The 24897-nt window shown below is 45.7% G+C and overlaps 3 protein-coding genes across 10 annotated transcripts in view; 2 read left to right on the forward strand and 1 right to left on the reverse strand.

Annotated features, from left to right (window-relative positions):
* Positions 1-11: 11 nt before the first annotated feature.
* LOC309327191 (uncharacterized protein) lies at positions 12-20575 on the reverse strand. Its single transcript, XM_081836351.1, has 10 exons — positions 19381-20575; positions 18218-18352; positions 17596-17659; positions 2673-2722; positions 2173-2252; positions 1229-1272; positions 635-1094; positions 451-530; positions 211-265; positions 12-74 (listed from the first exon to the last, which is right to left on the reverse strand). The coding sequence occupies exons 1-10, from the start codon at positions 19395-19397 to the stop codon at positions 70-72; spliced, it is 990 nt and encodes a 329-aa protein (XP_081692477.1). The 5' UTR covers positions 19398-20575; the 3' UTR covers positions 12-69.
* On the forward strand, positions 7587-14779 carry SMIM19 (small integral membrane protein 19). Its single transcript, XM_081836390.1, has 3 exons — positions 7587-7775; positions 9618-9742; positions 12597-14779. Exons 1-3 carry the CDS (start codon positions 7606-7608, stop codon positions 12662-12664), a joined length of 363 nt encoding a protein of 120 aa, XP_081692516.1. The 5' UTR covers positions 7587-7605; the 3' UTR covers positions 12665-14779.
* SLC20A2 (solute carrier family 20 member 2) overlaps positions 16872-24897 on the forward strand; it is a 102835-nt gene continuing 94809 nt past the window's right edge. For 7 of the 8 annotated variants that reach the window (XR_014150430.1, XR_014150431.1, XM_081836296.1 and 4 more), the window contains exon 1: positions 16872-16975. The gene's annotated coding sequence lies outside the window, so the exon portion shown is untranslated. Of the gene's footprint in view, positions 16976-17593; positions 17614-24897 lie in introns of those variants that run through there. The other variant, XM_081836298.1, reaches the window with a different exon arrangement.

Genomic DNA, 24897 nt, shown 5'->3' on the forward strand with positions numbered 1-24897 from the left:
TCAGCAGCTGACAAATCAGAAACCGGAATACAGTCCTTCAGCTGAGATCCAAACGCTCTGGAATTCGCCTCAACCTGTGTTTTTTTATAAAAAAAAAAAGAAGGGGGGAAAGGACAGTTGTCAAGGACAATGAGAGCTGTAGTGAAGCAACCCCTGTAGGAAAGCCCCCAGCCTTCTCCCCGCCCCATGCAAAGGTACCCTTCCTCTTACCTGGTCTTTTGGGGGGAGGCTTGGGCAGCAGCCACAGCGGTGCACGATCGAGATCCTGCAAGAAAGAAGGGAGCTTTGAAGTACTGCTTCTTGGGCTCAAATCATGTTGGCTGCTTTCGCAGTGGCATCTGGGTGGCCCCTGGGAGAAGAGGAGGCTGGACCAGATGGGCCCTTGGCCTGATCCTGCAGGCCCTCCTTGTGTGTTTCCTAAGGACCCCCTCCTCCCCCCTGTCCCATTACCTCAGGGGCGAGAGGCCGTCGTCTGGGCTCCAGTCCCTCCCGGAGGAATGCGGCGGTTCCACGGCTGTACTTCTCCCTCGCTGCAAAACAAAAAGAGACATCATCAGGCGCCTGGCTCCCAGCCACGCTAGCCCCAGTCTGGGGCAGGAGGGGGGGGGCCTGGGAAGGGGGCATTTCCACTTACCTGATCTTAAAAGGGCTCCCCACTTCTCCACCGTACGGGCGTCCGACCGGCCTAGCACAGAAGCAACAGCCAAAGTCTCCTCCCTCACCTGAGAAGCTGTTTTAATGGGAGGAAACTTTGGCTGCTGCTTCTGTGCCAAACCGGGCCGGGATGGAGCCATGCCCGTACGGAGGAGGGGCAGTGGGGACGCGCCGCGAGGGACGACAGCCGGGAACCGCTGGGATGTTCGGTTCTTCATTCCGGGAGCCGGATCTGGAGCCTCATCCCTGGAGGCGTGGCCCTGTGGAGGAAGAGGGACATCACATGAGAATGGAAGCCACAGGTGGGAGAGTGTTTCTAGGACTCCCAAAACATGTTCCACAAGGATCCCTTCATTCCCTCTGCCCTCGTACCTGATGTTTGCCACGTCCCTCCAGGGATTTGGCCAGAACAAAATAGGTGTTGGGGAAAGGCTCCCACACTGCAAAGAAAAAAGAAACATGAGCAGGCGCCTGGCTCCCTGCCATGCTAGCCCCAGTCTGGGGCATGAGGGTGGGGGACGAGGGAAGGAAGCATTCCTAGAATATGGGGCACTCTATTGGCATTTCCACTTACCTGAGCTGGGAGCCTTTCCCCCTTTGTTCTGGCCGGCCTCTCGCCTAAGGAAGAAACAAGCTCAGTTAGTATGATTGGGGGGGACAGGGAGAATTCTGGGCTTGATCTCCACCAGAGCCAGATTATTCAATGGACAGAGTAGGTCTATGGGCCAGGCAACAGTGGATCAGAATAAGTGCTGTTTGTTTTGCCTATTAATTATTGTCGGTTGCTAAAATCAAAAACGTACAGTGGTACCCCGCAAGACGAACGCCTCGCAAGACGGAAAACCCGCTAGACGAAAGGGTTTTCCGTTTTGGAGGCGCTTCGCAAAACGAATTTCCCTATGGGCTTGCTTTGCAAGACGAAAATGTATTGCGAGTTCCTGCGGGTTTTTTCCCCTCCCCCCCTTTTTCTAAGCAGCTAAGCCGCTTATCAGCTGATCCGCTAAGCTGATAAGCCGCTAAAAGCCGCTAAAAGCCGCTAAAAGCCGCTAAACCGCTAATAGCGCTAATCCGCTAAGCTGTCAATGGGCTTGCTTTGCAAGACGAAAAAACCGCTATACGAAGAGACTCACGGAATGGATTAATTTCGTCTTGCGAGGCACCACTGTATCAGGATATGATTTGCAAGGAGCCCAGGGATATTTTGACTGCCTAGGGGCCTCCACAGGTTTTAACCTGGAACTGTGCCCAACCAAGGGCCAACTTTGGGCTCTCAGATGTCAAGGGCCCCCTGTAGGCAGAGGCGTAGCTGGGTGATCTTGCGCCCCTGGAGAACCATCCAGATCGTGCCCCCTAGCCACGGACAAATGAGCTCTTCTTTCTGCCTCTCCTCCAACCCTCCACCCTTTCAATTCACCCTCTATTAAAAATATTTTCTTATGAGGCAATAGCCCAGCGTGAGTGCACCGGCCGTGCCCTCCTCAGACTGCCCCACCCCTGCCACAGAAGGGCACAGCATACCTGTAGATGCTGGTTTTGGACGTGGCACCGCTGGGCTGCTGCTTGGCCGGAGCCCTGACTGGCACTTCCAAACCACGGCCCTGCAAAGGAAGAAGGAGATTTTACTCTCCTGCCATAGGCATCCACTCTAGGGGACAGGGGTCCCGTGGGCCCTCCCCAAAGATTTTCTTCTGGGGCAGATCGCCCTCCATATTGTCTCTCCCCCCAGCCACATCAGGGGACGGCCAGCCAGCGGAGGGACCTAGGGGGCAGGTGGGAGGGTGAAGGCCGCTCCCTGCAAGGCCCTTTCCACCTGGCCTGGGGGGCGAGGCCCAGACCCACCTGCCAGCCCTACTGAAGAGGCTCCTCCTGAGGCCAGAGGAACATTGCCCAGCTATTGTTTTATTGTTTTATTGATTTATTATGCTGTAAACCGCTTTGAGATTTTTATTAAAAATATAAAGCGGTATAGAAATATAAATAAATATGTGGGAAAGGAATTCCCCAAGGAATTAACATACCACAATGTCCAAGGATATTTGTTTCTGCTTCTGCCTTCCTTTTTGCGAAGCTGTGAGACAGAAAGGAAAATAAAAACAGAGGAAGTTACCAACCAGTTATTCACAACAGAAAATATCCTGCCCACAGCCAGCCCTGGCTGGGCTCCAAACTCCAACCATCTTCTTACCAGCCAGATGCACTGACCCCTTGCAATTCTGCCTGGGGTGGAGCAAAGGGACAGAGAAACCATGTCCCTCAGGACATGGATATGAGAGCCACACCATGCAGCCCTCTCAATATCTCAAGGACCATTACGGGGAGAAGGGAGAAAGCTTGTTTTCTCCTACTCCAGAAGCCCTTAGGACCTGATGCCGTGAATTCAAGTTACAAGAAAGGGGATTCCAACTCAGCTTCAGGAAGAACTTTCTGAGAGCAAGAGCTGTTTGACAGTGGGAAGAAATCCCTCAGTGGGCAGTAGACTCTCCTTCCTAGGAGGTTTTTCAGCAGAGGTTGGATGGCCATCTGCCATGGATGCTTTAGCTGAGATTCCTGCATTGCAGGGGGTTGGACTAGATGACCCTCGGGGTCCCTCCCAATTCTACAATTCTATAATCCTATGGGGTTCCAGGTTCTCACCTTTGCGAAGCTCACTCATTGTGGAGCAGTAGAGCAGGGTCAGGTTTGGAAAGCAGTACAGCAGACTTGAAAGCAACTCTCCTTCCTTGAGAGTCTGAATGTTGGGGGGGAGGCAGTTGAGAGTTGGTTGAGAGTGATGGGTTCTAGAAGGGGGGGGGGAGGGAAGGGACGGCTTCCGATTGGCTGCAGGAGCTTCCTGCCCTCAGAAGGAAGCCATGTCAGATGTTGGGCTTCCAAAGAACGTCTGCAAGCCGGACACTCACTTATAATTATTTTATTTGTTGAATTTACATTGCACCCTTTCTCCCGAAGGAGGCCAGAATGACATGGGATGTGGGTCTATTCTTGGCAGTTTCCCATTGATATGACACAGCTGAGGTGCAACTGGGAACACTGTGTGAATAAAAACCACTGACTTAAAAGTGCCAAAACTTACCTGCTTCTTTAGATGTGTGTCAGTAATGCAGACAGTAGTGGCTAGCTTTCTTATTCTGTTGGCTTGCTGCTAGATTCTGGCTTCCTCACATATAAATGTGGCAGACACACTTAAATAACAAATACTGTTGCTTCCATCATGCCTACTTGGACCCATCAACCCTTACATCCGTGCCCTATTTTGCATGCTTAAATAATTCAATAAATACAGACAACGACAACTGTGGAGCTGTGAAAAATTCGCTCTCTGTGTTTTGCTCCTTTATTGTTAGTTATTCCCCTTGCAGAAGAAGAAGAGGGTGGGATCTTCGTCTTCCTGCCCATCCCTTTCCCCACAGAAGCAGCCTTCCGCTTTCCTTTCACTTGGCTGAATCAGGCCCCACAGGTTTAATCAGATGTGCAGCCAAGGGCCAAGTCTGACTATCTGTACGATGTGCACCCAGTTTACTGTGCGGTTCTCTAAGGAGTCCTTTCCCATCCACTGTCCTCTTTTCTGAAGAGCGTTGTTGGTAGCGATGGCCTTGGCTATCCATGCCAATGAGCCTTTGATAGTGTGTCCATCGCTTAGGGGTCCCAACGAAAGCAGAGCAGAAGGGGTGCTGCTGCCGCTATGGAGCTTGTGGCAAAGCTTAGGCTCTTAACTCTTCCTTTAGCAACACAGGATTGTGGAGCCCGGAGCCACCACAAGGACAATCCATCTGCCTGCAGTGCAGGAATCTTTCAGCCAAAGTGGGGCTCGAACCCACGACCCTGAGGTTAAGAGTCAGGCTCTACTGGCTGAGCCATGATTGGTGGTCAGCATTTAATCTTAGCCTCTCTGGCAGTGAGGAGCATTGCACTCCTTTGCCACATTTGGGGCTGTTTTTGGAAGAATCCAGAGGCCACCTCTGTCGGAAATCAAGCCTTTATCAGGAGAAACTGGCAACTCTCCCAGGCACCCGGCTTGATCTCCTGTTGACCTCCCTGGCTGCATTCCCCAGCAAGATCCAGGCTAGGTCGCAATAGGCGATCCTTCTCAGCGTGAGAAGAACACCCCCCCCCTCTTTCCTGCCCCCCCGGCAGGGGAAAGAGATCGACAGAAACGTATTTACATGCCTTTATTTCTGTCTTTGCAGCATTACAAAAAACATGACTGCTCTCTTCAAGCTCCAGCAGTCTAGTGACGAACACTTCCTGCACTTCCTGTACAGCTCATATTACACTCTGAGCTAATTCTGGTGCTTCACACTGTGAATTGACTGTCCCTCTGTTTCCCACGGGCAGTCCCAACATTCCCATCATGTTTTGCTTTCAAGCTAGCAGTTTGCAGCTGCATTGCTTCTATATCGTAACAACCCCTGTATACTATCCCATATTACATATTTAAGCTTATATGTTATCTTTATCATCCCCATTCTATAAATCAGAGCTTCCTAATTTTAAACTCAACATATGCAGAATAAGGTCTTGGGGCTTACTTGCATATAAAAAGATTTTAACCCAAAGATATTGGAAGTAATAATAACTACCCACTGACAGTTATGTCATTTTAATAATCCATCATCCCTCCCCCCCCCTTTATTAGTATTGTTCCGGAGACTGGAGTTTTTTTTCCTCTTAAAATTTTTTGGGGGCCCCCAAATGTTTTGAAGAATACATGGATAAACACTGTTCAAAAAAACGAACAGGCTGATATGCTTAGACTAAAGGAGTGAAGTGGGAAAGGCACGTTTTAAAGAGATTTAATCAAAAACCTAATGATTGCAACGATAGCATTGAATATAACATATGAGGAAGTCGAGGAGTTGTGGAGGGGAGTCATGGGGTGTGGTGATGGGAAGTCTGTAAATAGTGGCTTATTTTTTTGTGTATTGCATAGCCGTCAACTTTTCCCTTTTCTTGCGAGGAATCCTATTCGGAATAAGGGAATTGCCCTTTAAAAAAGGGAAACGTTGACAGCTACGGTGTATTGGTAGTGTTTTTTCTTTTCTTTTTGTATTATCAAAACTCAATAAAATTTAAAAAATATTTTTTTGGGGGGGGGCCAAGAGAGTGGGGCCTTAAGCTATAGGTTGTTTAGTTTAAAAAAGAGTATGCAAAAGTGAACTGATAATGGGTGAAAACATAGAGTTTTAACATGTTAAGATATAGAGTTAAGATAAATGAAGGAGCGTAAGGATTTGCTGATCTGATCCTATTAATGGGAATACAAAAACGGGAGGTGTGAGGAGGTCAAAGAAACAAGCTTATGAGTTTAAAGTTATAAAAAAAGTGGATTTGTTTTAACTTTTTTAATGTTTATTTTTCTTGTTTTTTTGTATTTTGTATTTTGTATTTTTTTCGTTTTATTATGTATTTTTGTATTTATGATTTTGGAAAATCTTAATAAATATTCTTTTTTTAAAAAATAGGTTGTTTAGCTTATACGTAAATCCGGCACTGCGTGTGCCAAAAATCAAAACAAAATAAAAAAATTCCTTCCAGTAGCACCTTAAAGACCAACTAAGTCAGTTCTTGGTATGAGCTTTCGTGTGCATGCACACTTCTTCAGATACACTGAAACAGAAGTCACCAGACCCTTCTATATAGTGAGAAGGTGGGGAGGGGTATTACTCAGAAGGGTGGTGGGATTGGGTGATTGGCAGATAGCTGTGATGAGCCTGTTGACGACTCTTAACGGCTGCAATAGGTCTTACAGGAAAAAGCAAGGGGTGAAAAGGTGAAAAATGGCTTTGTCATGTATAATGAGATAAGAATCCAATGTCTTTGTTCAGACCAGGTCTCTCCATGGTTTTAAGTTTGGTAATAAGTTGCAATTCAGCAGCTTCTCTTTCCAGTCTATTTCTGAAATTCCTTTGTAATAGAACAGCTACTTTGAGATCTTGTATAGAATGTCCTGGGAGATTGAAGTGTTCTCCTACTGGTTTCTCTGTCTTGTGATTCCTGATGTCAGATTTATGTCCGTTTATCCTTTGGCGTAAGGTTTGGCCTGTTTGTCCAATATAGAGAGCTGAAGGACACTGTTGGCATTTGATGGCATACACAATGTTAGACGATGAGCAATTAAATAGTCCCGAGATGGTATGTGTGATGTTGTTGGGGCTAGCAATGGTGTTGTCCGGGTGTATGTGGCAGCAAAGTTGGCATCTGGGTTTATCTGAGTAATACCCCTCCCCACCTTCTCACTGTATAGAAGGGTCTGGTGACTTCTGTTTCAGTGTATCTGAAGAAGTGTGCATGCACACCAAAGCTCATACCAAGAACTGACTTAGTTGGTCTTTAAGGTGCTACTGGAAGGAATGTTTTTCATTTTGTTTCGACTATGGCAGACCAACACGGCTACCTATCTGTAACTGTGCCAAAAATCAAAACAAAACAAATTCCTTCCAGTAGCACAAGCTTATGAGTTTAAAGTTATAAAAAAAGTGGATTTGTTTTAACTTTTTGTTTTAACTTCTATATAGAAGGGTCTGGTGACTTCTGTTTCAGTGTATCTGAAGAAGTGTGCATGCACACGAAAGCTCATACCAAGAACTGACTTAGTTGGTCTTTAAGGTGCTACTGGAAGGATTTTTTTTCGTGTGCATGCACACGAAAGCTCATACCAAGAACTGACTTAGTTGGTCTTTAAGGTGCTACTGGAAGGAATTTGTTTTGTTTTGACTATGGCAGACCAACACGGCTACCTATCTGTAACTGTGCCAAAAATGCGCTTGCAAAGCTCCGTCCCAACCCACCCGGAAGCCAGCAGCGGCGCGCGATGGCATTGCAATGGCCTTTCTTTGCAAATCCAGGGCTCTTTCCGCAGGACGTGACATCAGGCGCCGGCCTCTTCCTCCCTGTTTCCCTGCCCGGCTGCGGGCGCATCTCCCCCGCGGTGCGCGGCGCGCCGGATTCTCACCCATGGCCGGGGCGCGCGTGCTGGGCGAGAGCGGGGGCGGAGGGGGCGCTGCTGCTGCCGCCGCCGCCGCGGCCCCCATGGACTACTCGGTGCACGAGGCTTGGAACGAGGCCACCAACGTCTACCTGCTGGCCGTGCTGGCCAGCCTGGCTCTGCTGGTGTACGCGCGCAGGTGGGCTTCCCCCATCTCTCTTTCGGGGCCAATATAGGTCGGCGGCACTGCAGCCTGCCCTTCGGGACTCCCCGCCACTTGAGATCCAGCAGGGCGCCTGCAGAGAAGCCCGCTGCACAAGGTTGGGAACCCCCCACCGCCTTGAGCGTGGCGGCGCCTGCTCCTCGGAACTCCCTGCCACTTGAGATCCAGCAGGGCGCCTGCAGAGAAGCCCGCTGCACAAGGTTGGGAACCCCCCACCGCCTTGAGCGTGGCGGCGCCTGCTCCTCGGAACTCCCTGCCACTTGAGATCCAGCAGGGCGCCTGCAGAGAAGCCCGCTGCACAAGGTTGGGAACCCCCCACCGCCTTGAGCGTGGCGGCGCCTGCTCCTCGGAACTCCCTGCCACTTGAGATCCAGCAGGGCGCCTGCAGAGAAGCCCGCTGCACAAGGTTGGGAACCCCCCACCGCCTTGAGCGTGGCGGCGCCTGCTCCTCGGAACTCCCTGCCACTTGAGATCCAGCAGGGCGCCTGCAGAGAAGCCCGCTGCACAAGGTTGGGAACCCCCCACCGCCTTGAGCGTGGCGGCGCCTGCTCCTCGGAACTCCCTGCCACTTGAGATCCAGCAGGGCGCCTGCAGAGACGCCTTTAGGGTGGCGGCGCCTGCCCTTCGGAACTCCCTGCCCCTTGAGATCCAGCAGGGCGCCTGCAGAGACGCCTTTAGTGTGGCGGCGCCTGCCCTTGGGAACTCCCTGCACCTTGAGATCCAGCAGGGCGCCTGCAGAGACGCCTTTAGCGTGGCGGCACCTGCCCTTGGGAACTCCCCGCCCCTTGAGATCCAGCAGGGCGCCTGCAGAGACGCCTTTAGCGTGGCGGCGCCTGCCCTTCGGGACTCCCCGCCACTTGAGATCCAGCAGGGCGCCTGCAGAGACACCTTTAGCGTGGCGGCGCCTGCCCTTCGGAACTCCCCGCCACTTGAGATTCTGGAGGGCGCCTGCCAAAAGGAAGCCCGCTCAGGCGCTTGGGAAGTCGAGGTGGCGTGAATCTGCTCGAGGGTTTCGTTTTTTTGCTTGGCGTCTTTTCGAAGCAGGGGTGTGTGGATTTTTCTCGATCTTGTTGTTCTGAGTTACTTTGTATAGGGTTTTTTCTTTTAAGCGGTAGAGACGTTTTATGGCACAGGCAAATAATGTGTAAAAAGGCAGTTGTGATCATGGCATGAAATGCATTTGGAAGCATGGGGTGGAGCAAACAGGAAGTGCGACGTTCAGAGTGGGGTCAGCCTGTATGGTCTTAAATAATAATAATAAGCAGCAGCAGCATAGTCTCTGAAGGGAATAGTGGTGGTATCCTAAAGGTAAAGGGACCCCTGACCATTAGGTCCAGTCGTGGCTGACTCTGGGGTTGCGGTGCTCATCTTGCTTTATTGGCCGAGGGAGCCGGCGTACAGCTTCCGGGTCATGTGGCCAGCATGACTAAGCCGCTTCTGGCAAAACCAGAGCAGCGCACGGAAACGCCGTTTCCCTTCCTGCCGGAGTGGTACCTATTTATCTACTTGCACTTTGACGTGCTTTCAAACTGCTAGGTTGGCAGGAGGAGGGACCGAGCAACGGGAGCTCACCTTGTCGTGGGGATTCAAACTGCCGACCTTCTCATCGGCAAGCTCTTGGTTCTGTGGTTTAACCCACAGCACCAATACTTGCCGCCGAAAGGAACGGGCTAATTCTTGTGCTATGGTCGTCTAATAAATGGTCCCAAGCAAGCACAAATTTCATATCTTGCCACTTACAACTGGAGGAGACATGATATGACACTTTATTATTTATTACTTTATTGTTTACATGTTGCCTGTCCTCTTGGATTTTAGAAATAAAAGGAAGATCATGAGGATTTTTACGCTACCACCTGCTGTAGAAGTACCACCTGAGCCAAACTTTTATGATAGTGTGAAAAAAATTCGTCTACGGCAGCAGCTAGAGATGTACTCTATTGGTAGGTATACTCTGTCGGCAGGCTCCCAGTACGTTTCTGAGCACAATTCAAAGCGTTGAATTAAAGCCATAAAACGGTCTTGGTTCAGTATACCTGAAGGAGCGTCTCCACCTCCAGCTCCGAAAGCTGCCTGGCGGTTCCCTTTAAAAATGTGGGGTTTTTTTTGGGGGGGGGTTATTGGGTTGTTGTTTTTAGTTTACATATTTTGTGGTTTTATATTCTGATTTAATTCTGTGAGCCGCCCTGACACCTGCAGGTATAGGGTGTTATATAAATTCAATAAATAACAACAACAACAACAATAAATAACAATAATAATAATAATAAAAGTTACAGGGAACCAGGCAGAGGGCCTTCTCAGTAGTGGCACCCTCCCTGTGGAACACCCTCCCATCAGATGTCAAGGAGATAAAGAACTACACAACTTTTATAAGACATCTGAAGGCAGCCCTGTACTGGGAATTTTTTTAATGTTTCAAGTTTTATTATGTTTTTATATTTTGCTGGAAGCCACCCAGAGTGGCTGGGGAAACCCAGACAGGGTGTTGTTGTTGTTGTCGTCGTATATTTAAATTTACAGAGCTTCTAAAGATACAGGGCTTCTATTCTTTATTGCAATGCATAACTGAATATATGTCAAAAGGAGACTCAAAATAGAAATAAACATTCAGGATATTTCAAAACTCATAATAGATGTTTCAAACGTTTCCAAGCTTATGAGGGTACGGCTCTCTTCCTGCATGTTATACAGAGAGGTGCAAAGGGAAAATCAAAACCAGGGGTCAGCAGACTTTTTCAGCAGGGGGCCAGTCAACTGTCCCTCAGACCTTGTGGAGGGCCAGACTATATTTTGGGGGCGGAAATGAACGAATTCCTATGCCCCACAAATAACCCAGAGATGCATTTTAAATAAAAGCACACATTCTATGCTTGTAGAAACATGCTGATTCCAATCTACGGGCCGGATTGAGAAGGCGATTGGGCAGGATCCAGCCCCCAGGCCTTAGTTTGCCTACCCATGGTCAAAACTATAGTGTTGTGGAATATCAGTCAGTATACAGGACTCGGCATAGCTTGTAAAGGGGAGTCACAAATCCCAATGGACGTTCCAGGATTTGCAGTTGGTTAGCTATGCTGGTGAATCTTGCCACATTACTGCCTAGATGGGCAGTAAGCTGTTATGACCATGTGTTATGACCATGTGGTCATAAGAGGGCATACAACTGTAAATATTTTTCGCCTCCTATTTATGAGAGGGGAGTAGTGTTCATTTTAGTTATGATGTCCTGGTAAACGGATGTTCGGCCAGCCTAGATCAGAAACAAGTAGGTATACAAGTGGGACTTGCAAGTAAATGTTGCAGGGTGCCAGCCAGCCATGCTTTTTTCTAGGATAATTCCTCTGTGGGATTTCCATGTGTCCAGCCACCCCACCCCACCCCTGCCCTAACAGATGCTCAGTGTTCTGTAGTAGCTTCATTGGGCTTTTGCGAGAAAAATGAGATTTTTTTTTGTACTTCTGCAGACCCCAAGACTGCTTGATACCTCTCTGTTTTGGTGTTGCTTTGGTTTGATGTTAGTATATAGGATGACAGTATTTATCCCTTGAAATCATGGTCCAGGTACTGTCCAAAGGAGGTTCTCCATTCAGCATAATGAAAACAATAGGAATACCTGCTATACTGATGTGCACAAAGGTTTGCTCAAAGCCAAACACAGAATAGAAACAAGAAGTTGCCAGTGTCCAGGTTTCCCTGCGATAGAGAGCAACATGTTTTTTTTTTTTGGGGGGGGCTACTCTTGGCCTTTTTGTCAAGCTTCCCATTTTTTATTATAGGGGTGTAAAACCAGTTTACAAAATCTAGAATTGCAATGGGTTTCTCGTTTGTGAGTGATTTTTCTTACTTGCAGTGTCCATTACACCCCCCCCCCCCCACATTTCCTTCTAAGCAAACCCTCTCAAAAACAACACATCATTCCATGTATAACCTTAGTATCAAACTTTGTTAGCAGGTTTGGGGTGTGATTTTGCAACTTCTTACTGCTTGCCATTGTTGGACATGTGCTTACATCGATTGCTTCTATGACTTTAAATTGCTAAATGATGTGCCAGTAACAATTACTATTCAATGTGGACATTTCGCACTTGTGACAGAAGGCAATTTTTTATCCTAAAATGTGTACATTGGAATTTGCTGAATGTGTATTGTGCTGAATTAGTTTGTTAGCTAACAGATAAACAATGGGTTTGAAGTAACTACATGTTGTTGCTGTTTTTTTGAGGAGGGGCAGAATCTTACAATAGGAATTTAACAATTCCCTGTATGTTTACTTGGAAGCAAGTCCCACTGAGTTCAGTAGGGCTTAGTTTCTAGTAATACTGCCTCTCCTGGTATGCCCCACGGAGGACCTTAAGGTCCATAAATAGCAACACCCTAGAGGTCCCGGGCCCTAAGGAAGTTAGATTAGCTTCAGCCAGGGCCTTCTCAACACTGGCTCCAGCCTGGTGGAGCACTCTGTCTCATGAGACCAGGGCCCTGCAGGATCTGATTTCTTTCCGCAGGGCCTGTAAGACAGAGTTGTTCCGCCTGGCCTTTGGCTTAGAATCAGTTTGATTCCCTCCCCCTCTTTCTTTTTCCTTTCTTCTCCTGTGAAGAGGCTGCATCCTAATGTTTTAATGTTGTATTTTAATCTTGTTTTTTCAAATTGTATTTTAATCTTGCTTTTATTATTTGTTGTTAGCCGCCCTGAGCCCGGTCTTGGCTGGGGAGGGCAGGGTATAAATAAAATTTATTATTATTATTAATATGTTTAGAATTGCAGTCTAATATATCCAAATGTGTTTACTTTTCTAGCAAGGAAATATGATCACCAGCAGCAACCGCAGAAGCAGACTGATAGTGTACAGCTATTGGTGGAATGAAGTCTTGAAGCTCTGAAGCTGAGAGGATGACGGAAAGTTTGGGATGTAGTCATTTTCAATGAAACTTGAATAGTATAGTGATTTGTATTCGTAATTATTGCCTTGAGAAGACGTATGTAAATGTACAGCGAGCATTTTCTGAAATCGGGAAAATTAACATGGCTGATACATATCGGTCCTGTTTTCCAGTTTGCATTACAAATGATTTCCAGTAAAAGTAGGAGTAGATAAAGTTAAAACAGGGCTGCTGGGATGTTCAGTGTGGGTATCACAGCAATTCCCATTCAAAAGGGATGAGAAAGGCACATGACATTTGATGTGCCTCAGTGCGGTTAATAAAGTAGTTGGTGCTGGCAGAGAACAGAATATATACTTAGAGGTTCACAATAAATAATAAATGTCCTGTTTGGGTTATAGAGTATAGATGAAGAGATAAAAATATTAGAATGTACAAATTTTCGTTTTTGACCTGGTAAACAGTGGTGGATAAAACAATAAGAAGTTAAGGAAGTTCAGGTGGAGGCTCCGCAGGGCATGAATATTTTTCTTTTTAACTGTTTTACTTGTCTTCCTGGTGTTTCCTTTAATCTTGTTAAGTTCCATTGTTGTTGCAGCTGCTGTTATTCTTAAGCCAGGATACTTCCAGTTAAAATTACCATTGAACTCAGTGGAATTAAGCTGTTTAGGCAGTTGTGCCTGCGTAGTCTGTGGTCCTAATTAGAATTAAAATAAACTTAAAATGTTTTTGGAGAAATGCCCATTTGACTAAATCAGTAGCAAAGCTGCAATTCTTTATGGAGTGAGCACATTTTCTTATTGGGTTGTTAAATGGCACTTTAATGCAGCACTGTTACAAAGAGGGTTACATAGCGGGAGCACAAGATAATAAAACTGTTCTGAACAATTACAGCTAGAACGCTTGGAATACAGATCCGCCTTTAATGGTCAGTTATAAATGTATTTGCAAATATGTCAGACAAAACTGATTGAGTGATTAGGTGATGCAAATAATTTATATTTGAAGAAATGTGAAAAATTTGTTCCAGGCACATTTGAAAACATAAACATGTGATGAATTAAACAATGAATTGCATCCCTAAGTAGGTGGTGACTTTTCAATTATGGTTAAAAAGAAAAAGAGCAGATTAACAAATTTCTGTCTAGTGTTAAATAGCCATTTCCAACACTTGTCAATTTTTTTTTTGTTTATGCCCCACGTCTCCTGAACTGCTGCCCTGTGCATAAAAAACTTCTAGGGTAGTAATGTGCTCAAGTATCTGATCACAGCCAAAGTTCCTTATTCTCCCTTCCACTTCCAATAGCATTCTGGTGTGAAAGTTTAATGCTTTGCCTGTAGTGAGACAACTGTTCAAAGAGTTTCCTATTTGGACTGTGGATGGAGTTCAGTAGCCCATCCTTCTATACTTGGGATTTGGTCTCTATTATATCACCACGACCCCTCTTTGTGATTCTTTGCAGATTTCCTACATTAGTGGGGATGAGCTTTCTGTTTGGACAAGTGTAATCAATCAGATGAGCAGTTTAAGGGCTGATGTTCACATCATGTTGGGGCAGCTTTTTGTAGATATAAAAGTTATCCCCAGATCTGCATTTCTGGGTGCTATATCTTGGGAGCTTGTAGCTTGCCAATCTTGGCTGTAGCGACTTCAGTGATTGTGTAGTAACAACAAAAAGGAAAGTGAATCAAGTGAATTTCTTAGGCTGTGTATCTATGAGGAACCCAAGTACAGCCTAGTGCATGCACAGGCAAACTCAGCCCTCCGGATTTTTTGGGACTACAACTCCCATCATCCCTGACCACTGGTCCTGTTAGCTAGGGATGATGGGAGTTGTAGTCCCAAAACATCTGGAGGGCCGAGTTTGCCTATGCCTGTCCTAGTGTATCACTTGTGAATATACAACTTGTGAATATCACTTGTGAATATACAACTACATAGTATTATTGTAATATAATGTATCACTTCCATTGGACTGTCTGGTACTATTGTGCCCTGGGTAGAAACTGTACACTTGCCCTTGCAAAATGCTCCCGTACTTTCAGTGTATAAAATGTTTTTGTATTTTATTTTTAACAGTAAAATGCATTTAAAGTTGGGTCTGTGTGAAGCTTCTTTTTCCTGAGCTAACAGCATTTTTATGGGTAACATGCATGTAAGTTTTAAGATTTATTTCTTACAAGGATGCAGTTTTTTTATTTTATTAGCTGGCACGTTAAGAATTATTTATCAGACCTAATCTCTAGTGAAATCTGTCCTTTGTAAAAATTTCTCAACTCTTTTTTTGGCAGTGATACAGGGTTTTTTGGGGGGGGAAATTCCTATGCAAATGAGGGCCATTTGTACTAGAAAATTTTCTGATGCCAGAGAAATCAAATATAGCATACTTTACTTTAGTAAACAACAGCCTTTACCAAAGGTGTCATGTGCTTTGAAACAAAACAAATTCCTTCCAGTAGCACCTTAAAGACCAACTAAGTCAGTTCTTGGTATGAGCTTTCGTGTGCATGCACACTTCTTCAGATACACTGAAACAGAAGTCACCAGACCCTTCTATATAGTGAGAAGGTGGGGAGGGGTATTACTCAGAAGGGTGGTGGGAATGGGTGATTGGCAGATAGCTGTGATGAGCCTGTTGACGACTCTTAACGACTGCAATAGGTCTTACAGGAAAAAGCAAGGGGTGAAAAGGTGAAAAATGGCTTTGTCATGTATAATGAGATAAGAATCCAAGGTCTTTGTTCAGACCAGGTCTCTCCATGGTTTTAAGTTTGGTAATAAGTTGCAATTCAGCAGCTTCTCTTTCCAGTCTATTTCTGAAATTCCTTTGTAGTAAAACAGCTACTTTGAGATCTTGTATAGAATGTCCTGGGAGATTGAAGTGTTCTCCTACTGGTTTCTCTGTCTTGTGATTCCTGATGTCCAATTTATGTCCGTTTATTCTTTGGCGTAAGGTCTGGCCTGTTTGTCCAATATAGAGAGCTGAAGGACACTGTTGGCATTTTAAGCTGCTGAATTACAACTTATCACCAAACTTAAAACCATGGAGAAACCTGGTCAACATGTTTTGTACTGAGTTGAATAGGATCCAAAATGCAGCAGTCTGATTGGTCCTAGAACAATAGGATCCAGAATGCAGCAGTCCAATTGGTCCTAGAACAGGATCCAGAATGCAGCAGTCCGATTGGTCCACAGGAGCCACCCAATCCCGCTCCAGGTGGAAGTGAATCCACAACCTAATTGGCCTAAGGGAGAATCCCGGAATTAGCCAATCATGTGGGGCCCATTGTGTAAATAATGTATATAAAGCAGATATTCTGGGGGAACCGCCATTCCTCCTCACCACTATGAGCTGAATAAAGAGCATGAAATCTTTCCCAGGGAGTCTTCTCTTCTCAGGAGGTGGCCAAGGTACTGGAGCCTCAGCTTCAGGATCTGTCCTTCCAGTGAGCACTCAGGGCTGATTCCCATCAGAATGGAGAGGTTTGATCTTCTTGCAGTCCATGGGACTCTCCAGAGTCTCCTCCAGCACCATAAGTCAAAAGCATCAATTCTTCGACCATCCACTTTCTTTATGGTCCAGCTCTCACTTCCATGCATCACTTTTGGGAAAACCATAGCTTTAACTATACGGACCTTTGTCGGCAAGGTGATGTCTAGGTTTGTTGGATGGATATAATAATAATAATAATAATAATAATAATAATAATAATAATAATCATCAAAATAATAATAATAGGTTTGTTGGATGGATTTTTTTTTTTTATTATTATTATTATTATTATTATTATTATTATTATTATTATTATTATTTCCATCCAACAAACCTATTATTATTATTATTATTATTATTATTAATAGGTTTGTTGGATGGATATAACAACAACAACAACAACAACAACAATTTATTTTATTAATTTATTTATACATATAAACCACCTCCAAGCTCTCATCCGCGCCAGAGGAGGCTCCTGGGAACCTGCCCGTCCCCCCCCCCCAAAAAAAACCACCCAAAGCACCCAGGCGGCGGGGTGTTACCCCATTCGCCCTCCGTGCTTCTTCCGCTTCCGGCGGCGCTTTCCTATTTCCCCCCCCTCCCCCCCACCGCGATCTTATTTTCCTGGTGCCACATCCGGGTCCTTTTGCCGGCGTGCTTGGCGCCCGTTGTGTGTAGGAGAGCGGGCGCGCGCGCGCGCGGGCGGGCGCGTGACACACACAGGGAGCGCGAGAGAGGCTGAGAGAGGGGGAGGCGGGCAGGCGAGGCGCCGGGTCTGCAGAGCGCGTGGCTGGGACGGTGAGTGAAGAGAGCGGGCGGGCGGGCGGGCGCGTGTGTGGGGACGGCGGTGTGTGGAGACGGCGGTCGGTCGGTGGGTCGGTCGGGCCGCGTTCCCCCCCGCCGTCCCGGTCACGGTGACCCGAAGAAGTCACGCGGGCTTGGGACCGGCGTCGTCGTCGCCGCCGCCGCCGGCCGCTTTCCTTTCCCTCTTCACGTGTCGCGGCTGAGACCCGCGTGTCTCGTGTGAATAGCGAGCGGCGCGGGGAGAAGGCGTGTGAGGGCGTGTGAGGGGGCGGGGAAGCGGTGGGGGTGGGGAGAGGAAATCCTCCCCGACCCCCCCCCGCCTTTCCCTCTTCACGTGTCGAGGCTGAGACCCGCGTGTCTCGTGTGAATAGCGAGCGGCGCGGGGAGAAGGCGTGTGAGGGCGTGTGAGGGGGCCGGGAAGCGGTGGGGGTGGGGAGAGGAAATCCTCCCCGACCCCCCCCCCCGCCTTTCCCTCTTCACGTGTCGAGGCTGAGACCCGCGTGTCTCGTGTGAATAGCGTGCGGCGCGGGGAGAAGGCGTGTGAGGGGGCCGGGAAGCGAGGAAATCCCCCCCTCACACACACACCGAATAAAAACGGAATAAGAACGCCTCACCTGCCCCCTTGAAGCCAGGTGCACATCCCCTCCGTGAAGGTTTGCGTGTCGCTTCTCTCCCTTCCTGGGTCGGAGAGAACTTTTTTATTATGTCAGTTGCTTGACTCGCCGGCCAGGAGGCACATGCAGCCCTTTCCTACCCCCCCCCCAAAAAAAGTTCAACTGTTATCACTGTTTTATACTGTATTGTTTTAATTAGTGTTTTTATAGTTGTTCTGATTTTGTGTGGAGTGCCCTACCTGGGTGGATGGAGCAGCCAAGTAATTTTCGTCGTCCCCGAGAGGGGGCAATGACAATAAAGATATTATTATTATTATTAAAAACAAAACAAATTCCTTCCAGTAGCACCTTAAAGACCAACTAAGTAGTTTTGACTATGGCAGACCAACACGGCTACCTATCTGTAACTACTACTACTATTATTATTATTATTATTATTATTATTATTTCTCTCCCCTGCCTTAATTCACTGAGGTGGTTTTTGTACTGAAGTGTATCACTGTGTAGAGGAAAGCTGTAGTCTTGGCCACAGAAATAGTCTGCTTCGTCCTCGGCATGGACACCATTGATAGTGAATGAGAAGTCATTATTATTATTATTATTATTATTATTATTATTTTACCTTTTGGTAAAATGTCCCCTGGTTGTCCTGTCTGGCTGGGACGAAGTCCCTTTTTCAGTCAGTTCATACCCAGCGTCGAGGTTGTATCGACTATTCTTTTCTGTGTTTGATTGATTGATGGATTCCGCTTTTCGTCTTGAAGGAGAGGGGCAGCAGCAGCAGCAGAGATAATCTCATTTATGTTTGTTCCATTTCTCAAGTTTCATAAAACGAGAGGCAAAAAGAGGTGATAGGTGGGAACTGAAGGGGGTTTTTCTGGTCAGAAAACCTTGGAAGGCTGCTTAGCTAAGCATCCCTGCACTAAGTGACTCGTTTTCTGTTAATCTTATGTATGATCTTAAGCATGTTTGTTTAAAATTAAGGGCACGTTACTTCATCCAGGATTTAAAATGCTTAGGGTCAGAGTTATAGCCCTATCCCCCCCCCCCCCCCGCTCTTCTCCATAAGGCAGTCAGGCCAACATTTGCTATAAAAAGGTACCTAAATTGTTGAGGAAGTGGTACACTGCTGTATCTGGGAGGGGTTGTTGCACATAAAGTAGAAAGTGGGCATGCCTGAACTATTCCTGTGCTGCTTTGTAAAGATAATATTTTTTATTTTATTTTAAGCATTGTTTCCATGTTATGTGACTCGACAGGCCAGGCTAGGCTTGATGTTAGTTATGTGGCTAGCTTTGGCATGCATGAGTTTTAATACATAAATACCCACCAATGGGAGCTTTTCTCCCCATGCCATTGTTCCAATCTGATTTAGCCCTGCACTGATTATTTATGTCAAACTATGCACAACATTACTAACCACTAACAATATCTAGTTAGGCCCTAAGATATACAGTGGTACCTCGGGTTACATACTCTTCAGGTTACATACGCTTCAGGTTACAGACTCCGCTAACCCAGAAATAGTGCTTCACATTAAGAACTTTGCTTCAGGATGAGAACAGAAATCGTGCTCTGGCGGCGTGGCAGCAGCAGAAGGCCCCATTAGCTAAAGTGGTGCTTCAGGTTAAGAACGGACCTCCGGAAAGAATTAAGTACTTAACCCGAGGTTCCACTGTATTTACAAAGAGGTTCAGAAGTGCAGTTATTACTGTGTTCCCCTTTAAGGTTCCTGCCTTATTTGAAGGACACACAAAATAATACTTCATTCCTAACTACACTTACCTGGAAATAAGTCCCATTGAATTAAGTAGGACTTCTGAGTAGGATTGCACTGTAAGGAAAGTTTGTAGGCAGTTCTCCCTTTCTCTGTGCCTGAAGACCTATTTTATGTGTCATGGCCGAGTCTTTTATAGACAAGTTTCAGCTAATATTTTTGGGTGGGTCCTGAAAGTACTTTTGTAGGCATGTTGGCACATGGACATTGTAAAGCTCAATACCTTTTACATGCATAAACATAAGGGAAACGAATAATGTCTAAAGTGCAATACACTGCTATACTTGTAGTTATCTATGCTGAATCAAATATCTTGGTTGAAGAGGGCAAAAGAGCAACAGGTTCTATCTAAGACAAACTGGAGTGGCTGTTTAACAGGCATTTTGGGAATGCTAAGTATGTAACAAAAGTAATAATATGGAAGATATGTGGTCATTCACATCCATTAAAAGCTTATGGCAACATTTTATTGATGGCTCTGCATTGTCGTGCAGCTAGGCACATGACTGAAGAGCAACTGACCATTGTTAAATAAATATGCAAGTGGTGATGAGTGTGGTAGGTCCCCATTGACCTCAAATTATAGAAGGTGCTTGTGTGAAGCCTCCTGAATCTGTTGAGGCTGCCTGCATGTTCTTCAGCCTTGATTTTCCAAACAGTTTCAGAATGTCCCTCATTTTTGATCAGTCATTAAATTTCCAACTGTTCCCACCATGAATCCCACTCTTAGTGTGATTCCAGTGTGTTCCAGGAGGACTTAACTACTGTGAGGATACTGCTTTTTGTAGGCTGGGAGGGAATGGGATAGCAGCAGTAAATAATACCTTAATATTTAACCCACCTCTGTCTCTGTTGGTCTTGCACTGCTGGTACAGGCATTGTTTCACAGTTTGCCCTTTGGCTTGTGCCAAGAGTGCTTCCTTTAGGTTATCTAGCGGGGAGAAGAGATAGAGCAACCTCCGTGAAGAGCCACAGGCAGCTATGGGTATGCAGACATGGACCACAGAAGAGGATAAGAGTACTATATATTTGCATTATCTATGAAATTTCACAATATTTTAACTTCAGGGTGGTAATGGCTTCATATTTCACCAGAGATAACTTTTAAAGACACACAACTTTGTCTTCAAATTCCTGCTACTGAGTTGCTAAGATTTTGCTGCTACCCGTAACCCCTGTGCTTTGGATATACAGTGGTACCTTGGCTTACATACGCTTCAGGTTACATACACTTCAGGTTACATACACTTCAGGTTACATACGCTTCAGGTTACAGACTCTGCTAACCCAGAAATAGTGCTTCAGGTTAAGAACTTTGCTTCAGGATGAGAACAGAAATCGTGCTCCGGCGGCACGGCAGCAGCAGGAAGCCCCATTAGCTAAAGTGGTGCTTCAGGTTAAGAACAGTTTCAGGTTAAGTATAGACCTCCGGAACGAATTAAGTACTTAACCCGAGGTACCACTGTATCAAGTATTATCGGCAGAGACAAAGAAAGCTGCCTATTACCTCAAAGGGCAGTCCTGACTGGTTGGTCCTGGGACAAGTTTAAGGTTTCGTTGCTGACTTAATAAAACATTGAATAGTTTTGGACCTGGTTTTCTGATAATCTAAAATAGTATTTGTTCACCCAGGCCTTAACTGGTTATTGAAACCAGTGCCATTAAGAATTTTCTAGTGACTGTGATTGTTATTGGCTTTAATGTATTTATTGGATTTTAACATCCTGCTTTTATTGTTGTGTTTTAAATTTTCCTGGAACTTTTAATGAAGTGTGGTATTACCTGCCAGTAATAAACTAGTGTGGTTGCAGATAATCAAGACGCCATCTGTGAGGAGATGAGGGAAATGTTTGCTGAATGGTGTTCTTTGCCCATTTCTATGTGTGATGTTGGTGCTAGAGTAGTATGATGATTTGGACATGAATTCTGTTCTTTCTTTCCACCCAACATATCTCCACAAGTCAGTTGTGAGGAGAAAATGGCAAGAGAAGGATGTTCTATGCATGCTTCTCTGAAATCCTTTGGGCACAAGCTTGTTTCAAAGGTGAAAAACAATTAGTGACTGGTTTTGGGTGCTTCTTGCTGTGCTGGATTGCAACATGGGTCACCATTAGTTCCTATAATTCTTGATTACATTTAGAAAAGCAGTGGCTGAATCCTGAAAGAGACCAATGTGTAGAAGGGGATGTTGTAAAATTGAATATCTCATTAAGAGATTTAAATTTAAGGTGTGATACAAGATGTTAGACTGATATCCTTAACTGGGTTTGTTACTTGCCTCATTGGTAAAAGAGAATGTGGCAAACATCTGTGATTCAATGAACAATTCAGGCAGAATGCAAAAGCATGGGTTACTTCTCAGTTCTATACACATAAAAAGATGGATAAAACAAGCACTAATGTCAGGTGCAGTATTATTCCAGTCATATCCCAAGGTTCAGGCCATACTGCTGGGCTTCTAAGTAATAGCCTATTATTCGTTTAATGGCTCCTGCACAGAGTTTCCTTTTTAGGGCAAATACTGAAAGACGTTATAGCTGCAGTGGGTGGAAGGAAATGTTTGGATAGAAGTGCAGTAACAAGTCTGATAGTTTGTGATTGTTCAGTTGCTTCCAGTTATTGTATACACGTATGAATGACTGAAATAAGCAGACCAAAGCTTTGCTGCTGCCTTAGTGAATATGTTGAACTATCGTAGATTTACCAGCATGCTCTGCATCTATCACCGTTTATGTCTTGTTTACCAAGGTTGTTGTGGTGATCTAACAATGTTTTGCATACAGGCTAAAAAACATTTTCCCATTTAATGTACCAGAAAAGCTCTGAAGTTTTAATTAGATCCTTGTAACCTTTTCCATTTATAAGAGTTTACCTTACTAAAGCTATGTTCTTTATCTCTAGGGCTGATATAGTGACAGCCTTTCATCTCTTGAATGCCATTATTTATTTATTTATTTATTTATTTATTTATTTAATTTCTATACCGCTTTATATTTTTAAGAAAAATCTCAAAGCAGTTTACAGCATATTAAATTGTTAAAACATAAATAAAACAACCTTAAGAAAGTTAAATGTAAAATATACAGTCAAAGCAACATAACAGAAAACTAAAGTATTATCTTAAAGACTTCAAAATAAAACAAATGCAGTGGTGGTGATGTAGAGAGGAAGGGATTTTGCCTCAACACTAATGTTAATTAATTTTGTTCTTTATAATTATTGTGCTTTGAGGGCTGTTGAAAGAGAAGGCAAATGAGGGGCAATGCTAGTGAATGAGAGACCATTTGCTGAAATGCACCGAAATTGGGTAAGCAGTTCTCGACACTGCTGAAAATGTTCATTTGAAAACTGAATAGTTTTAGTTCAGATGAGCTGAAAACACTGTATCTAATCTCTGTAGCTGATTACCATCCCCTCAGTGCTCACCTGGTGGTTGGAGCATTCTGTTCTATGGGCTCTTGCTGATAGTGATCAAAGGCTATGCCCATACGCCAGAGGCAAATGTGTATACCAAATTCTTTGGGGGGGGGGTTGACCTCCAGTGAGCCATATTCAGAAGTATTACTTGGCTAGGCATGCTATAGATGCAGATCTAGGATTGCATTATAAGGAGCGGAGCGGAGGATCAGACTGGGCCCCAAAGGCCTGGCAGAACATCTCCGTCTTGCAGGCTCTGTGGAAAGATGTCAAAATCTGCAGGGCCCTGATCTCTTGCGACAGAGCGTTCCACCAGTTCGGGGCCAGGGCTGAAAAGGTCCTGGCCCTGTTCAAGACTAGTCTAACCTCCTTGAGGCCTGGGACTTCCAAGAAGTTACTGTTTGTGGACCGTAAGGTCCTCTGTGGGGCATACCAGGAGAGGCGATCCCATAAGTATGAGGGTCCTAGGCCGTATAGGGCTTTAAAGGTTTAAACCAGTACCTTAAACCTGACCCTGTACGCCACTGGGAGCCAGTGCAGGTGGTATAGCACTGGATGAATGTGATTCCGCGGCGAGGACCTCGTAAAGAGTTTCTGCGTCAGCTTCAAGGGCAGCCCCGAGTAGAGCAAATTACAATAATCGAGCCTAGAAGTGACCGTTGCATGGATCACTGTGGCAAGATCAGGGCGGGAAAGGTAAGGGACCAACTGTTTAGCACGGCGGAGGTGGAAAAATGCCGCCTTTGCTTTAGCTGCAACCTGCGCCTCCATGGAAAGGGAGGCATCGAAGGTTACACCCAGACTCATGACAGAAGGCGCTGGCACCAACTGAGCCCCTGTAAGAGATGAGTTGGCCCCCCAACCCCATGTCATCCCGACCCAGCCAGAGGACCTCTGTCTTCAAAGGATTTAACTTCAACTGGCTCCCACACAACCATCCAGCCACAGCTTCCAAACATCTGGTCAGTGTGTCTGGGACTGAGTCAGGGTGGCTGTCCATCAACAGATAAAGTTGGGTGTCACCAGCGCATTGATGACAGTCCAGCCCGAAACTCTGGACAAGCTGGGCAAGGGTGCACATAAAGATGTTAAAAAGCACCAGGGAGAGGATTGTGCTGTGTGGCACTCCACACACCAAGGGGTGCCAGGACGACAACTCTTCCCCTAGCGCCACCCTCTGTCCCCGACCTGAAAGGAAAGAATGCAGTCATTGTAAGACTGTGCCCTGAATCCCCACGTTGGGAAGGCGGTGGTCCAAAAGTTTGTGGTCGACCATGTCGAAGGCTGCTGACAGATCTAAAAGAATCAGCAGTCCTGACCCACCTCGATCCAGCTGCCTACGGAGGTCGTCTGTTAGGGCAACCAGAGCCATCTCGGTCCCATAACCAGGGCGAAAGCCGGACTGAAATGGATCCATTATGAAGTAGTCATTAAGCTGTGGCATATTTGATTCCTGCATTGCCTGAAATATTTGCAGAACAATAATGCAAGCTCTCAAACTGACACCCACACATTCAATAAATAGTCTCCTGAACCCCCCCCCCCCGCTTTGAGCTGCTGTTTCCTTATAACGTGAATATCATACAAGTAACTGCAGGACAAAATGGTGGGGCAAGATGTTACATAAGGAATGGAAGGAGTTGAAGGATCAACCATTTCTGAAGCATGTCTATAAATTGCCAAAAGTGATGCGGGACTTTTATTTTTCTGTAGAAAGTTTTCCAGTTTCAGAACTTCATTGTTAGATGACATTAATTAGTAACATGATGAACATTAATTAGTAACATGTTGAACACAAGGTCAACTTGGGAAGCTGGAATGTATGCAGGACATAACAATTTGAAATCAATCTTATAGAGTTGTGTGCAACTAAGTTTTACTAAGAGTAGACCCATTAAAATTAATGGGCACCAGTTATTTATGTTATTATTTTCAGTGGGAAAGCAGGTGGCACTGTGGTCTGAACCACTGAGCCTCTTGGGCTTGCCGATCGTAAGGTCGGCGGTGCGAATCCACTCAATGAGGTGAACTCCCGTTGCTTTGTCCCAGCTCCTGCCAACCTAGCAGTTCGAAAGCATACCAGTGTAAGTAGATAAATAGGTACTGCT

Source organism: Podarcis erhardii (assembly GCF_964252035.2).
Source record: "Podarcis erhardii genome assembly, chromosome: 13".
In the NCBI taxonomy this organism is placed as follows: Eukaryota; Metazoa; Chordata; class Lepidosauria; order Squamata; family Lacertidae; genus Podarcis; species Podarcis erhardii.